Below are 16,687 nucleotides of genomic sequence, written 5' to 3' on the forward strand. Positions count from 1 at the left end.
ATTTTTTCAATAACTAAAATAGTAAAAACTTTTGTAGAGCACAGTTAAGTAGATAACTGTTTATTTGTATAATAGTAAATCAATAAAAATATCTTTGCATAATATAGATATAAACAAAACTTAGCACATTTTTCACATATTCAATCATCTTTTTATGATACTTAGGATATTCATGTCATTTTAATTGATGATTATTTTGAAATTATTTTTAAATTCTTAAACTCTGCTAAATTTGGAATACAACTTTATAATTACCAAAGTTCAAAATTTTATTGGATTGCATTTTCCAGATTGAAAAAATAAAATCTTTAAACATTCCTACCATAATAATAAAACACTTATTCATGCAGAGTTAATGTATTTTTGCTTTTAAAGAATTATATTTTTATTAAAATTATACATTATAAATTTTCAAAATATTAAAACGAAAAAGCATTATATTCATCTTAGAAACTTTTAAATAATTAGTATTATAATCAAAAACTATTTTAATCATCTAAAAAGCAGTGTTTCCCAACCCACGTGCCACAAGAGTGCCTCAGATGCGTTGCAGAAACATTAAATATTTTAGAATCTTGAATAATAAAATATCTCTTAAAATTTCATTTATCTTCATCTTTATACCACTGGCCAACCAAAGGGAAAAACAGGGTATTTTTTTTTTTAAACTCTTTTTGCCCTGTGGACACTTAGATGGCTTCTTTCAGCAAGTCCATTATAGATTTGGCAAGACCCACAATGGAGTAGCCGGGTGGTGAGGACAGAGACCAACATATCCGGACAGCTCACCCCGGGGATATTTCGACATGTTCGGATTTGAACCCAGGTCCCGCAGAGCGGTAGGATGTCACCTCGACCGCCCGGCCATCGAAAATGAGGTATTCACTAAAATGCTGATCATTGCNGAGTAAGAAATTTTGGCATGTCTTGTGGATTGATGATGATGTGTGTTAGATGTTTAGCTAGTTCCTGGTGCAGTGATGTAAACTTTTTGTACCAGAAATTGTGAATGTTGTCTACACCAGGTGTCTTCCAGTTGTGTGTTCTGTTAACAGCGTAGCGAATGTCGTGTACGTTTATTTCAGCACAGGGCATAGTTAGTATGTTGTGCAAGTTTCTGTTCTCCTCCTCGATCCAGCCTGCATCAGGGATCGAATCTGGACGAATCGAAAAACCGACGGACCTGGGTCCGTCGGTTTTTCGATTCGTCAACATATTCTGGATTTCTTCGATTTCTTCGTCAACATATTCTTCGATTTTTCAACATATCTGGACGGACCTGGGTCCGTCCAGATATGTTGGAGCCATCCCTCGTCACCCGGCCGCCCCATTGCAGACCTGGGCGAAGCTATAACGTCATCTTAGTGCTCACAGGGAGAGGAGAGTTAAAAACAAGACACTCTTTTATATCTAGACTCTTCTCGAGATTATTCAATTTACTGCTTTTATTGCAGCATTCTTCCCATAACGGAAATTCCGATACAGCGCTTCCATGAAAGCTCTGATTCGAAAATTCCGCTTCGACGTGAAGTAAAACGATGAATGCTTTCTATTATCCTTTTAAATCTAAAAAGATTAAACATAATATAAAGTTTATGTATTTTATACGGCGTATTATATTCTACCGTGATTTTATCTAAAATCACAAAAGCATCAAAATAGCATTTTATTTAAGTTAATATAGAATTCCGTTCATTAAGTTTAAAATTGCGGCATTATGGATGGATTTGTATACATTTATTATTAACAAATATTACTAAGAAAATAATATTAATTTAATTAATATAATTTTACTAATTAATATGAAACTTTTAATATTTCTGGGCGTAAAATATTTGAATGAAAATTATTACGTAAAAGAAAAATGACGCAAGATCAGAGCAACTTGCATTATTTTAGCTGGCAACATGTACACACAAAATCTAAAAATATATTTTACATTTATCTTAAAATAATCTGTTTTTATTATTACAAATAAACGATTTCGATATGATAATTAGAAAATTTTAATTTTATTTTTACATAACGCGAAAAAATAAATAAAAACGTTATATTTCTAGGATAATACGTCATCAAATATGGTGTGACGTCACAACACCCGGTGTGATCGTGATTCAGATTTGCTTTATAGTGTTTTCTCTGATTGTGCTTGATTTAAAGTTTGTAACATGATAAAATTGAATTGTAGTAGATCTAATCCTCCGCTGAGTATCGTAATTGCTGTGGAATTCGTGCAACCCGATCTGAAGCTGAAGATAGAATGGACAGAATCGACACATCTGGAAACCAAAAATGGTCCTAGTTTCTCGGATTCCAATTCAATTTTACGATATTTAAGTCGTCTAGAACCCAAGAAATATCTCTATGGTAAAACATTATTGGAGAGAACAGAAGTTGATCATTAGTTATCATTTTGAATCAGTAATTTAAAAGAACCGCCTCAATATGAAACCATTATAATTTATTTGGATAAAATCCTCTCTTCTGTTACTTACTTAGTAGGTCAGGCTATTTCATTAGCAGATTTAGCTATTTGGAGTGAACTGTATAAAAATATAAAGTGGCATGGTGCTCTGAATGGCGGTAATGCCCCTGTAAATGTTTCCAGATGGTATAATTATATATCAAGTCTTCAGCAAGTCGTTTTGTCTTTACGAAATCTTCCGCCCGACGTTTGCAAGAATTTAAAAGTAGTGGAAATGGGTAAAAAAGATAAAGAATCGTCGCAAAGCAAATCTCTACCTAAGGAAGAAGGAAAATTCGTAGATTTACCTGGCGCGGAAATGGGTAAAGTAGTTGTACGGTTCCCTCCTGAAGCCAGTGGATATTTACATATTGGTCACGCCAAGGCGGCTTTGTTAAATCAGTATTATCAGCAGAGTTTTAAAGGAAAGTTAATTATGCGATTTGATGACACAAATCCAGCTAAAGAAAAAGAAGATTTTGAGAAAGTCATTTTAGAAGATGTTGAATTACTTCAAATTAAACCAGATAGATTTTCTTATACTTCTGATTATTTTGAATTAATACTTTCAAAATGTGAAGAACTCATAAAAAATGGAAAAGCTTATGTCGATGACACGGATCCAGAAATAATGAAGATGGAGAGAGAACAAAGAAAAGAATCAAGATGCAGAAATAATACTGTTGAAAGCAACTTAAAAATGTGGGAAGAAATGAAGAAAGGTACGGAATATGGTCAACGTTGTTGTGTTAGAGCAAAAATTGACATGACTTCGGATAATGGCTGCATGCGAGACCCCACATTATTTCGATGCAAGAATGAAATTCATCCACGCACTGGAAACAAATATAAAGTCTATCCTACTTATGATTTTGCATGTCCTATTGTAGATAGCATAGAAGATGTCACTCATGCTCTCAGAACTACAGAATATCATGACAGAGATGATCAATATTTTTGGATCATAAATGCTCTTGGATTACGAAAACCACATATTTATGAGTATTCTCGTCTTAATATGATGAACACTGTTCTCTCTAAAAGGAAGCTTACATGGTTTGTTGAGAATAAAATTGTAGAAAGCTGGGAAGATCCACGAATGCCAACTGTAAGAGGTGTTTTAAGAAGAGGAATGACTGTAGAAGGTCTGAAACAGTTTATTGTTGCACAGGGTTCTTCACGTTCTGTGGTAGTAATGGATTGGGACAAAATATGGGCCTTTAATAAAAAAGTAATTGATCCTATTGCACCAAGATATTCAGCTGTTGAAAAGAATGGAGCAGTAGAAGTAATTGTAGATGGTATAACTAAAGAAGAGCCATTAACTGTAGCAAAACATCCAAAAAATCCTGAAATTGGTACAAAAACTATTTGGATTGGATCAAAATTACTAATTGACAAATCTGATGCTGAAGCAATGAAAGAAGGAGAAAATGTGACTTTTATAAATTGGGGTAATTTATTGATTAAATCTATTGAAAAAGATGCAAAGGGAATAAAGAGAATTAAAGCTGAACAAAACTTAGAAAATAAAGATTATAAAAAGACATTAAAAGTGACATGGGTTGCAGAAACTGAAGAAGTATCATTAGTTCCCTGTGTGTGCATTTATTTTGACCACATAATTTCTAAACCAATTTTAGGAAAAGATGAAGATTTCAAAAATTATGTTGCAGAAAATACTAGAATAGAGGTGAATATGTTAGGTGATGCTGAACTTTCCACTTTAAAAAAATCTGATATAATTCAGTTACAGAGAAAAGGATTTTTTATATGTGATCAACCTTATGATCCAAGTACAATACGTCATATTGGACGAGAAAGTCCTTTAGTATTGATTTCAATTCCAGATGGTTCCAAGGATACAAATATTCTTCCAAAAGAAGTAATCCAAAAGAGAGGTAAAACTGAAAGTGAAAAAGAACAATTGCAGAGATCAAAAGGAAAATCAGCTGAAAAGTCTCCACAAGATGAACCAAAAGTTACAATAAGCCAGATTTCTGTAGAAGAGTTGAATGAACAAATTAAGCAACAAGGAAACTTAGTAAGATCTATGAAATCTGAGAAAATGGATAAAGACAAAATTAGCAAAGAGGTAGATCATCTATTAAAATTGAAATCACAGTATAAAAATCTTACTGGTAAAGAATGGAAACCATCAAATAATGATCAAAATAAAACTCAAGTAAAAAATATTGCAGAACAAACAAATCATGATGAAACTGAACTCAATAATCAAATTTTATCCCAAGGAGACAAAATTAGAAAAATGAAAGCAGATAAAACAGACAAAAGTATTTTAGATCCAGAAATTAAACTGTTATTAAGTTTGAAAGCTTCTTATAAAGCTCTTACTGGAAAAGAGTGGAAGCCACATACTGCAGATCAAGCAAAAAATGAAAAACAAGATAAAAGTGAACAAAAAGATGCATCACAACTTTCTGAAAATGAATTGAATAATCAAATAAAATTACAGGGAGACAAAATTAGAAAAATGAAGTCTGAAAAACAAAGCAAAGATGTTCTTGATCCAGAAATTAAACTACTATTAAATTTAAAAGAAAAATTCAAAGCACTTACTGGTAAAGAGTGGAAACCGATAAATCAGAACCCAAGTCAAACTAAAAATGCCAATACAACAGAAAATACTGCTGTTAATTTAAATGTGAATAGTAAGGAACAGGGAGAAAAAAGTATAAAGAACAAAGATACTATATTTGAAAAATCTGTAGAAGGGAATAAAAGAACTGATGTTAGTCACCCTGCAGCAATCGAATTAAAAAATAAAATTGATACTCAAGGAGAAAAAGTCAAGAATTTAAAAAATAGTAAAGCTGCTAAATCTGAAATAGATGCTGAAGTTGCAGTTTTATTAAAATTAAAATCGGAATATCAAAATCTCACTGGAGAAGATTTAATTAACAGTAATAAAAAGAAAGAGAGAAAATCACCAACAAAAGATAAACATACAAATATTAAAGAAAAATCCTTAAAAGAAACTGTTCAAGATGAAGAAATGAAAAGTTCAGCTCTGAAAAAGATTACTCGTCTTGGTCTAGAAGCAAAAAGAGAAGAGAACCTTGCTGATTGGTATTCGCAAATTATCACAAAAGCGGAATTAATTGAATATTATGATGTGAGCGGTTGTTATATTTTGAGACCTTGGGCCTTTGCTATTTGGGAGAATATCAAAGAATATTTTGATGGCAGAATTAAAAAACTTGGAGTTCAGAATTGTTATTTTCCCATATTTGTTTCCTCACATGCTCTAGAAAAAGAAAAAACACACATTGCAGATTTTGCACCAGAAGTTGCATGGGTAACAAAGTCAGGAGATAGTGATTTGGCCGAACCTATAGCTATCCGACCAACTAGTGAAACTGTCATGTATCCATCTTATGCAAAGTGGATTAAATCTCACAGAGACCTTCCTCTTCAACTAAATCAGTGGTGTAATATTGTTCGATGGGAATTTAAACATCCTCAGCCATTTTTACGTACCAGGGAGATTTTATGGCAAGAAGGACATTCAGCCTTTGCAACTGAAAAAGAAGCAATTGAAGAGGTCCACACCATTCTAGAGATGTATGCTGATGTTTATGAGAAACTTCTTGCTATTCCCGTCATTCGTGGAAAGAAAACAGAAAAAGAAAAATTTGCTGGAGGAGATTTTACAACAACTGTAGAAGCATATATATCTGCCAGTGGAAGAGCCATTCAGGGTGGTACTTCTCATTTTCTTGGTCAGAATTTCTCAAAAATGTTTGAAATAACTTTTGAAGATCCTGAAACTAATGAAAAGAAATTTGTGTATCAGAATTCCTGGGGACTTACAACTCGTACAATTGGTGTCATGATTATGATTCATGGTGATAACAAGGGTTTAGTTCTTCCTCCCAGAATTGCAGCTTTTCAAATAGTGATTGTTCCATGTGGTATAACTGCTAATCTTGGCGAAGAAGATAAATTTGATTTAATAAATAAATGTAAGGATCTGGAAGAAAAGTTGTCGTCATCAGGAATTAGAGTTAAAGGTGATTATCGTGAAAATTATTCTCCTGGTTGGAAGTACAATCATTGGGAGTTAAAAGGTGTGCCAATAAGAATTGAACTAGGTCCAAGAGATGTTAAACAAAAGCAGTTTGTGGCAGTGTGCCGAAATACTGGAGATAAAATTACTGTATCACTAGAAAATGCAGTTGATAAGATAAAATCACTTCTGGAAGAGATACAGTCTGATCTTTTTAACAGAGCAAAGAAAGATTTAGAAGATCATCTCACTGTTGCTTATCAATGGGATGAATTCTTACATAAATTAGACAATAAATGTATCATTCAAAGTCCATTCTGTGGTGAAATTAATTGTGAAGATAATATTAAAAAAGATAGTGCCAAAGATGCTGATATGCACCAAGATGCCGGAACACCTTCCATGGGTGCAAAAAGTCTCTGTATACCATTTAACCAACCAGGTTTGTTAGATTTTAATACAAAATGTATTTACCCGCATTGCAGAAATCCGGCAAAATATTATACTTTATTTGGCCGCAGTTACTAATTTATCTCAATGTTGCTAAATGTGACAAATAAATGGAAATAAGTATTCATATATTTTTTATTTGTTTATTTAGTTTAATTTGTTTAACAAGAAATATTTATTGTATTTACAAAATTACACTATAAATATCATTTTCATCCAAATCAGAGAAAATGTCTTTATATAAGACTAAATGGGTGGAAAATGCTTTGAAAACTGACTGTCCTAAATCATTTTTTATTAATGACAAATTTGTTATAAATTAAATTAATATATAAAATATTTTTCATAGTTTTGACTTTGTAAAAGTTACAAAGCCAAAACTATTATTTGTGCAAATTATTAGTCATTTTCTCTTCTTTGAGAAAATGACTATTTAATAATTTGTACAGAAAATATAATTTGAGAAGAATATACCTTGTAATGAGAGATTATTTATTGTGACATTGTCACAATGCTGGGCTGCAATTTTTAATCATATTATTATAATTTATTTCATTTAAAATATATGCTTTCCACCTCAAGTTAGTACTGTCTTGCCCCTGTACATCATACTTTTCCCTTTAACAATAGAGTTGTGCCAATCATCTATTAACTGTTTTCAGAGGAAAACTTTTGAACTGTAATAACATGACTTCTGGTTTGCATCAGAAGTTCTTATAGTTAATCGGGGTCTCCTGCCCCTAAGGTTTCCTGGTCACAAATTTCATCTATCTAATTCTGTTCTTAAGATTAACCTTTCAACAGTGGAATAGTCAGGTATGGTGCTACCCCTTAGTAGTGGAGAATAAACATGCAAAATTTTTAGAGTATTTTTCCACGTGTTTTTTCTCATTACTGTTTCAGAAAAAGATTTTGTAAACAGTTATGTCTAGTAAAGAAAAGTCTTTTTTTATTGTTACATAATTCATTTTTTATGTGAATTTTTTTTTTCGCAGTAGTTTTTGGTTATACCCCCAAAAGAATTTGATGTATATATATATAATCTCACTGGAGAAGATTTAATTAACAGTAATAAAAAGAAAGAGAGAAAATCACCAACAAAAGATAAACATACAAATATTAAAGAAAAATCCTTAAAAGAAACTGTTCAAGATGAAGAAATGAAAAGTTCAGCTCTGAAAAAGATTACTCGTCTTGGTCTAGAAGCAAAAAGNAAATATATATATATTTATTTTTTTTATGCGAAAAATATATATATATATATATATATATGTCCCTCACCACTGCCACACAATCACCCTTGACAAATATATTTGTCGCTCACTGCTGAGTGGTTAAAAGAAACAACAGTGGGAATTTATACATCTACAATTTTTTTCAAATTGCAGCCCAGTTATATTAATCACAAAAATATAACATACAAATAATTATATATTGTATGGACAGAAACACTGCACTAGGCTAGTAAGCTGTAGATCAGTACAAAATTTTTGTCTAGTTGAAATATTTGAAACAAGTGGCTGGTCATGATAAAAAATAAGTGGTGAAACTGAGGCTTTTCTGCTTTGCCTTGACTGTTAAGCCATGCAAGTGCTTGTTTTATTGATGATATCAAGTAACTTCTCCTTTGAGTATTTTAACTGGATGAAAAACATTGTACTGATCTTGAGATGTACGACTTTGTAATTTAAACTATGCTTTCATCTTCATTTTTCATAGGATCTGAGATAGGATTTGCCCCATGTGAAGGGGATTTGGGATGCATGGATCTAAACCAATGCACTACTGAATAAATATACTCTACTGCAGCAGTTTCCAACTTATGTTCCATGGAATACTAAGGTGCTGTGAATGAAATTTGGGGTTCCACAACAAAACTAGTTTTTGAGCTTTAGTTAATAGTTTAATTAAATAAATTTTTCATACATATTTTAAAGTTTCAATTATTAATATTCCTTAAGAAAAGATGATTTATTCTCAGACTCTCCACAATTCACATTTAAGAAAAATATCTGTGAGTCTAATGATGGGCAAATTATGTATTTGATTCTTTTCCGCGTGTTCAATTCTTTGTATTTGAATACTAAAGTAATTCCTGTTGGATAAACTGTTTAATAATCCTGTTGGATATCAATATTCAAATATTTGAGTGTCTTTTAACTATATGCAAAAAAGTCAAAAATAAATTTAATTCTTCTACCATGTAATGAAATCATCTGCAAAAATTAATCTTTTACATTAATTACCAGTTTGAATTAATAATAATAATTTTTCCATTATTCTGAGTTTTGTATGTTTAATAAATTATTAAACATACAAAACTGACAAAATTAAAACATTGTTGTTTTAATTTATAGTCAGTAAAATTGTCAGGTTTCAAAACTTTTTATGAAAGTGAAAAGGGTTCCTTGATTAGTATAGTAGTAGTTCCCATTTAATTTTATAGTTGCATTTAGTTATTAGTTAATAGATACAAAATACAGCCTGATGCAATGTTTATGTCTACACCATTTATTTATGTATACAGAGTCTACATGCATCACTACATAAATAGGTATAGAGAGATGAAATCAGTGGTGTGCTGTGGAAGCACTGTTTTCTTTGTATTTTCTAAAATATAAATACATATTGTGCAATTATTTTCATATTTTAATGTACTGTACTTTGAATTACTGTACTTAAAATTAATATTTTATTATAACTGCATTATGTATTTTATTACAAATTTCTATACATGTGAAGAACAATGATAAGATTGCTGTTGTATATTTGAATATAAATTCATATATGCATATTCCCAATGGAAGTGCTGTATTGTCTGATATGGGACAGCTTCCAAGGCAAAAATATTTGAATGGCATAAAGCATCCAGATTATATGTATTCACACATGCTCTTTATAGAGCACCAACTTTGCGGTTTAGCTCATGGATAATACACGCCAAAACATTGTATTGCGCTTCCAATGATTCTATCTAGGGCTGGCACAGCTTCCCTATCATCAAATGTCACCACACACCACTGGATGAAATATATAAATTACTTATGTATTTATTTTTTGCATTAATTAAAACAATACATAAATTATGGGTCTAGAATGATTAAATATCATTTAATATACTTGTTAATACTTTCCATTTGAAAATTAGAATTGTTCAGTAATATGAACAATAATTTAACACTCAAAAAACCTTAACAGTCCAGTACTAAATATTTAATAGAAAACAAATGTTTTCAATTTAAATATTTAGTACTGGACTGTTAAGGTTTTTTGAGTGTTAATTTATATGTGTTCCAGTATTCATGTACAAAGGTTTTTTAATTTAAGCTGAACAATAATTCTAGATTAATATAAAACAACATTTTTAACACAGATATAGAAATTGACAACTTAACTATATATATATATTTTAAATGCAGTATCTGTACTAGTAACTACTATCGTGTCTTTAATAAAAATCAAAAACTAAGATTTCTAATTCTGATGCTAATTTTATGTTGCTTATAATAGTATTGTAATAAATTCATCATAACTTACTGATGATGACAAAACAGATTTATTCTAGTAAAATATGATTGATACCATTTATCTGAAAATCTTGAAATTTTCAAATTATTCTGAATAGAATTTAGTCAAATGTATTGACTATTTGCTCAAAAATAACTTCATATGAAATTGAAATTACTTAAACTTATTAGTAGATTAACTGTATTGCTACACATCAAAATCACATGATAAAATTCTATTAAAAACTGCAACAAATTTTTAATTTAACAGTGTTATTTAATTCCCAAACTTTTATAAATTGACATAAAAAAAGAAGGTTGTTTTATATCTCAAACAATAAATTAAAACAATCTTCTAGTTTACTAAAATTTTTTCATATAGATTTTAAATTTAGCAAAATGTTACTCTCTATTATTATGTGGAAGACATCGAAAATGTTATATGCAATAATGACAATTGTATAAAAACCAAAGAAATGAACCTAAAGCTACATCTTCATCAATGTACATCCATCTTTGAAGCAATTATACCACATCCTAATTCATGCAGGGCTCATAGCATTGTTGCCAAAAGCCTGCTGATTTTTCTGAATGCCAGAAGCTTGATACCAAAGTTGAAACCAAAGTTTGATACAATAATGCTGTTCAAGTCATTTCATATCAAATGAAAATGCAATGGGCATTCACTATACATATTCAATCATAAACTACTAATGGGAAAAAATTCATTCATGAGCAAAGAGATTCCATATATCTCCCAGCCAGCAGACATGTTGTGAACTTTATTTGTTTCTGCAGGAAAATTAATGATTGATACTTTTTGAACACTCCTATTTATTCAACAAAATGAACTTTTGGGCTATATATTAAAACGGAATAAAAAATAGGCATTAGCATTTTGATATTGCTGAGAGTAAAAGATGTCAAATTGCTCAAAAATTTTATTCATGGAATGAAAAATTCTCAGAATAGTCTTTAGAAGTTGGCAAGCTTAGATACAACACTACAAGAAAGTTAGTTAGCTGTTATTTACTGTTGTAGCTGTGTGGCATTTAATAGCTTAGGCAAAAAAGCAAATTATCTCAAACTGTAATAATCTCTTGATGTTTATAAGAGCATGTACAGTATTTGTTTTGAAATACTATTTCTGTAATCATGATATACTTGTAATACTTTGTCAGACAGTCTGTCATTATAATTACTCCAAAATATTGAAATTAATTCAAAGCTGTTCTTTATTGGAATGATCTGAATTTCAATAAAATATTTTCTGAAATATCAAATGCTTTTCAATGATTATTGATCAAAAACAATAAACATATGCATAGAAAAGTATTTTCTATGTTATCTTCAGTTTATTTAGATTCTTCTTAAAAGGATTTTTAAACATAATCAAATATTAATAAATTAAGTATATTTTAAGCCTTCATAACAAATGAGAATGAGGAGAAAAAAGTGCAAAAAACATTTAATACATTCATATATGTAAAATTTTGACTTCTTTAATAAGTTATGTTTTGCTAATGAACTTTTTAAATTTTTATTGGTCATAATGCAAATTTTGCTGATTTTCATTGCATAATCTGATGTTACCATGGAAATTCCATGTATACTAATATTAATGTAATTAAAAATAATAAGTTTTTTTTATTTTAAAATAATTCTGACCTGTAAAATAGCTTCAAATGAAGCTACAATACACATTTCTTTTAAAAATTCTACTTCAAGTATATTTAAGTTATAGGTTAAGTACTAAAGCAAAAAAAATTTTTTTTTAAATACAAACTTGTGCTTTGCTTTAATAATTTGATTTGAAAGTTTTTATAAACATTTGTTAGTATAAATTATTTGATATCAATTATTATAACTAATAATTTTGAAGTAATAAAATTTAATATAAAATAGTACAGAAAAATACAAAGTTTTATTATGAATTTTGTATTTTTTTTAAAAAAATTATTAGTCATAATTATATGCATAATTAAAAAAAAACATTTGAAGATTGCTAATAATTTTGTTCTTCACAAATATTGTTTTTAACATTTTTTTAGTTAAGATAATCTTGAATTATCATTTATATTTTATAAATTGATTTAAATTATTTAAGTATTTAGAAATTCTGTTATTAAAGGTACACTTCTACATTAAAATTTGGTAAAATAAAAAAAAAAGTATGTTTAAGAAATTACTTCATTTAACTATAAAAATATATTATGTATAAATGTGATTATCATCATGGTGAATATTAGCTGTTCATAAATCACATGATGCAAATACAGATAGTTGAATATACTGTACATGTAATTGTTACAAGGCATTACAAAGGGGTGGGGCATATTTATAAAAGCTATGCAATGCTAGCCTCAACCGTGGAATAACAAAAGGACTCATTGTTTCTGAAGTGTTGCAAAATGAACAGTACTGTTATGTCACTGCTTTGTAAATAGAAAACATAACATTTGGTACCCCTTTGCTGTATATTATTCTTTAATACAGTTAAGATGTTGGATCCAGGGTATGCATTACATAATATTAAGGACAGATAAGTGTCATAGCATTATGCAGTGTTACAATGGATAGAATGGTATAAAAATAGCATTACATAATTTATAGACATTCTCTTATATATTAATAATAAACTCACAATAATTAGTTATTGTATTATTTGCCATTTTTTAACATCTATACATTTTTGTCTTAGAAATTTTAATGTTATAATCATGAAATACTCAAAAACAATTTGTTCCAGTATCAACAATTTTAGTTACTATTCTTCATTTTGAATTTGAATACTGTTCCATGTACTTCTAAGCAATGGTCAAAAATGTTTAACAAATAAGTCTAATTTCTGATTTCAAAATGGTGCCAAAATTTTTTTTTTTCATTTAAGTTTCATATTTAATTCTGATAAATTAATCATATTCAGATTTGTTAATACCTATTCAATAAATTATGATTTTGGGATTAAAAAAATTTCAAACAAGTAGGCGATTTATTCGGATCTGAATATAAAAGTGAAGAACATTTTATCAATAGATAAAATTAAGGCTGATTGTAATCTCTCTAGTTATACACACAAACCTGTTTAATTCCATTAATAGTTCAGAATTTTTAAAATCAAGTTTGTTAATTTTCTACAAATTAAAAGCTCATAGAAAATTAATGAATTCAGTTTTCAAAATTCAAAACCATAAGTTAACAGAATTAAGTAGAATTCTAACATAAAAACTATTTGGTTCTATCTACAGGTAACCCCCGTATAACACGGTAGTTATGTTCCAAAAAATTGCCGTGTTATGTGAATCAAAGAACTAGTACAAAAAGGAGGATTAGGTTTCAAAAATTAAAAAACATGCTACTATATTTTCATAATTAAGTTAAATATCTTTATTAAAATTTTCTTAAGTGATACATATTAATATAAATTAAACAATGTTTTCTTTGTCATCACTAAAAACACTATTAACCAAGAGCGTTTTATTTTTGGCAAGTTGTTATTTTCTGAGCATTTTTCTGCATTATTTTCAAATTCTTGCTTTTACCTTTTGCGAAAAGTGTATGTAATTTTAGATTGCTTGCTTCTAGTTAAAAGATCTTTATAAATTTCCTTATATGGTGTTAAGCACTTATGGAATAAGGGAAAAACATCTGGCAACACCAGAAGCGTCGAGATATGGCAAAATTGAAACAATTTTCGCGAAGGACCATGTGTATGGAGACGAGAAAAGAAAATTTACACACTGAAGTACTAATAGTTCACGAAAATAATAATTTTTGTGAACTATTAGTACTTATGTAAAAATTTATTACATTTCATGTTGTACGAGGGTTTTACCCATTTCTCCAACCGTGTCAGAGTGAATCCGTGCTATAAAAGTACCGTGTTATACGGGGGATGGTACCAATTCTCAAACTGTGTTAGAGTGAATCCGTGCTATAGAAGTACCGTGTTATACAGGGGTTACCTGTACTTGTTTTTGAAAAGTTTTGGAAGTATCCTCATAAAGCATTACATTTTTATCATTTGCTGGAGATTGAAAAGCTGATTACAACTTGTGTGTGTGTGTGTGTGTGCAATGTTTTTTAACATGTCATGTAAATATCAATTATGAAATTGTCATTTAGAGTTAATCAAATATTAAAACATATTTGTCTATTATAATTTATATAAATTCCATTAGACTGGATTGGATGTGAGCTATTAGGCTCATTAACAGTCTCAATTTTGACTGTTATAAATAGCTTGATCTATTATAAGAATGGAAAGCAAGGAAATACATAAGAATATTCCAATTTAGAACTGCACATGAATAAACAGGTTTCTGAATAATTCGAATCTGGTAATATTTAATGCAGGGCCAGGTGAACTATGAAAAAATCTGAAAGACAAATTTTTTTTTTAATCTTATGAAAATAACAAAAGTCGTTTTCATCATCTAATCTCCATTTTTTTAAATTGCATTACATTAACATGCTGCTGTTCTTCAGAATATATCCATGGTATAACCAAGTTTTAAATACCAGGAAATTTTGAATCTTATTTCCTGCTATTACATAATTTGTGTGTTAAGAAGGAAAATATGTTAAATAGTAGGATAAAATTACCTGAATTTTCTAACTTTATGATTCTAAAATCTCAATTTAGTCCTAGAGGATTTTTTTTCTTTTCGTTTTCTTGATGAATACTTAATTATGCAATCTATCAAACTCATTTTCTTCCTCAGCTCCAATATTTTTTGATTTAATATATTTTTGCTTCTTTTTCCATTATTCTTATAATGTAAATATTTTTTAGTTATAGATATACTTTCAGATTTTTTTATTTGCATGCTGAAAATAGCTGATGTAATAAAATATCACTAAAAAAATTGTGCGCATGCGTTATCAATTCTATCGAGACGATGGAACTTTCTTTTCAAATGATTTTTATGAATGTACACAAACATTCTGAAAGATATCTATTGTTATTAATAAGAACAAGAACAGCTTCTCATTGATATGCATTACAGTATATATCAAAAATACACTGGCATAAATTGTAACCTCTTTTATTGTACATTTATTTATTTGACAATAATGCTATTCTTTATTTACATAACTGTGCCATCCTTAGTCAAAAAACTTTGGGTTCTAAATAAATGGGGGAAAAAATAAATCACTCAAATGCAAACAGGTCTTCAGGCACCAAAAACACAAATCTTTAAAATAATTTATGTCTCCAAGAAATAACATATTCAACAAGTTAAATGTGTAAAATACACATCAATCATATTTTACATTCATTTACAAAACAATGTTTATTCTGAATACCATTTAATCATTTCATATCTTAGGCTTATAACTTGGCAATTTTTTTTGTTTTGTTTTCTTAGAAGGGCACATTTTGTTATTTATATCTACAAATATGAAAACCATTGTCAATTCATAGTATTAAAAATGTCTGATGTTTTAACTGGCAGAAACCAGATTTAAAAAAGTATCTGAACTATATTTTGACTAAATTGCCGAAGGAGGAATCTAGCAGCAGTAAGTTCAAAATAATTTTGGTAACGAATAATTTTTCTAAAACCATTAGAGCTTTCGCTCTGATAACCGTGCTTTAAAGTTCAAATTTACATGTCAGAAGCAAATTTAAAAAATTTTTCTGAATAGCAACAATTGTGGTTTCAAAATAGCATTATGAATGTACAACTTTTAATAAATTTTGGGAACCTCCTTTTCAACTAATTTTCTCTTAAGCTATCTATATAATACAAAAAAGTGCCATCCAAAATTTATTTTCTATTAACATAAAATTCATAATTTACAAAAATTATTATAAACTTTTTTTATATTTCATTTCTAAAAAGAAATGTTGAATTGATTCATTTTTTTCTTTTTGGTTTGGTCATTTTGTGCAAATAAAACACAAGGTTTCGGATGTGGCATAATTTCTTGCACTTGTTGCAGGAATCATTCTTCTTCTTGATCCTTTTTTCCCACACTTTACCATTTCACAAATGGAAATACCAACTTGTGTTAAGGTATCTTGGATAAAGGAGGCACACATGCACTTGTAGGTAAAATCTGCTGTCACCACTTCAATGACTGAATATATTTCAATTTATTTTGTACTACATCTTCAAGTTCTTTCAAAGACACTTTATAACTTTTTTCAATTTTGTCTTTTACACCTTGAGCTATTTCTTGACTGTCCTAAAATACACAGATACATTAATTTAGCAAATTAAAAATTAA

General features: G+C 29.1%; 2 protein-coding genes across 2 annotated transcripts in view; one reads left to right on the forward strand and one right to left on the reverse strand.

Moving 5' to 3' along the window:
- Positions 1-1,991: 1,991 nt before the first annotated feature.
- On the forward strand, positions 1,992-7,090 carry LOC111627532 (bifunctional glutamate/proline--tRNA ligase-like). The gene has a single exon (XM_023371128.1). It carries the CDS (start codon positions 2,700-2,702, stop codon positions 7,020-7,022), a length of 4,323 nt encoding a protein of 1,440 aa, XP_023226896.1. The 5' UTR covers positions 1,992-2,699; the 3' UTR covers positions 7,023-7,090.
- Positions 7,091-15,482: 8,392 nt separating this feature from the next.
- The window catches only part of LOC111627520 (N-alpha-acetyltransferase 25, NatB auxiliary subunit-like), a 43,742-nt gene continuing 42,537 nt past the window's right edge, over positions 15,483-16,687 (reverse strand). Inside the window, exon 26 of the mRNA XM_023371110.1 lies at positions 15,483-16,645. Coding sequence (XP_023226878.1) covers positions 16,523-16,645 — 123 coding nt within the window. The 3' untranslated portion in view covers positions 15,483-16,522. The remainder of the gene's footprint in view (positions 16,646-16,687) is intronic.

This window comes from Centruroides sculpturatus, unplaced genomic scaffold (genome assembly GCF_000671375.1).
Source record: "Centruroides sculpturatus isolate CEXI.00-Female unplaced genomic scaffold, Cexi_2.0 scaffold273, whole genome shotgun sequence".
Lineage (NCBI taxonomy): Eukaryota > Metazoa > Arthropoda > Arachnida > Scorpiones > Buthidae > Centruroides > Centruroides sculpturatus.

Coding starts and splice junctions, on each gene's coding strand:
- LOC111627532 (XM_023371128.1), top strand. CDS start 2,700: ATGGGTAAAAAAGATAAAGAATCGTCGCAAAGCAAATCTCTACCTAAG.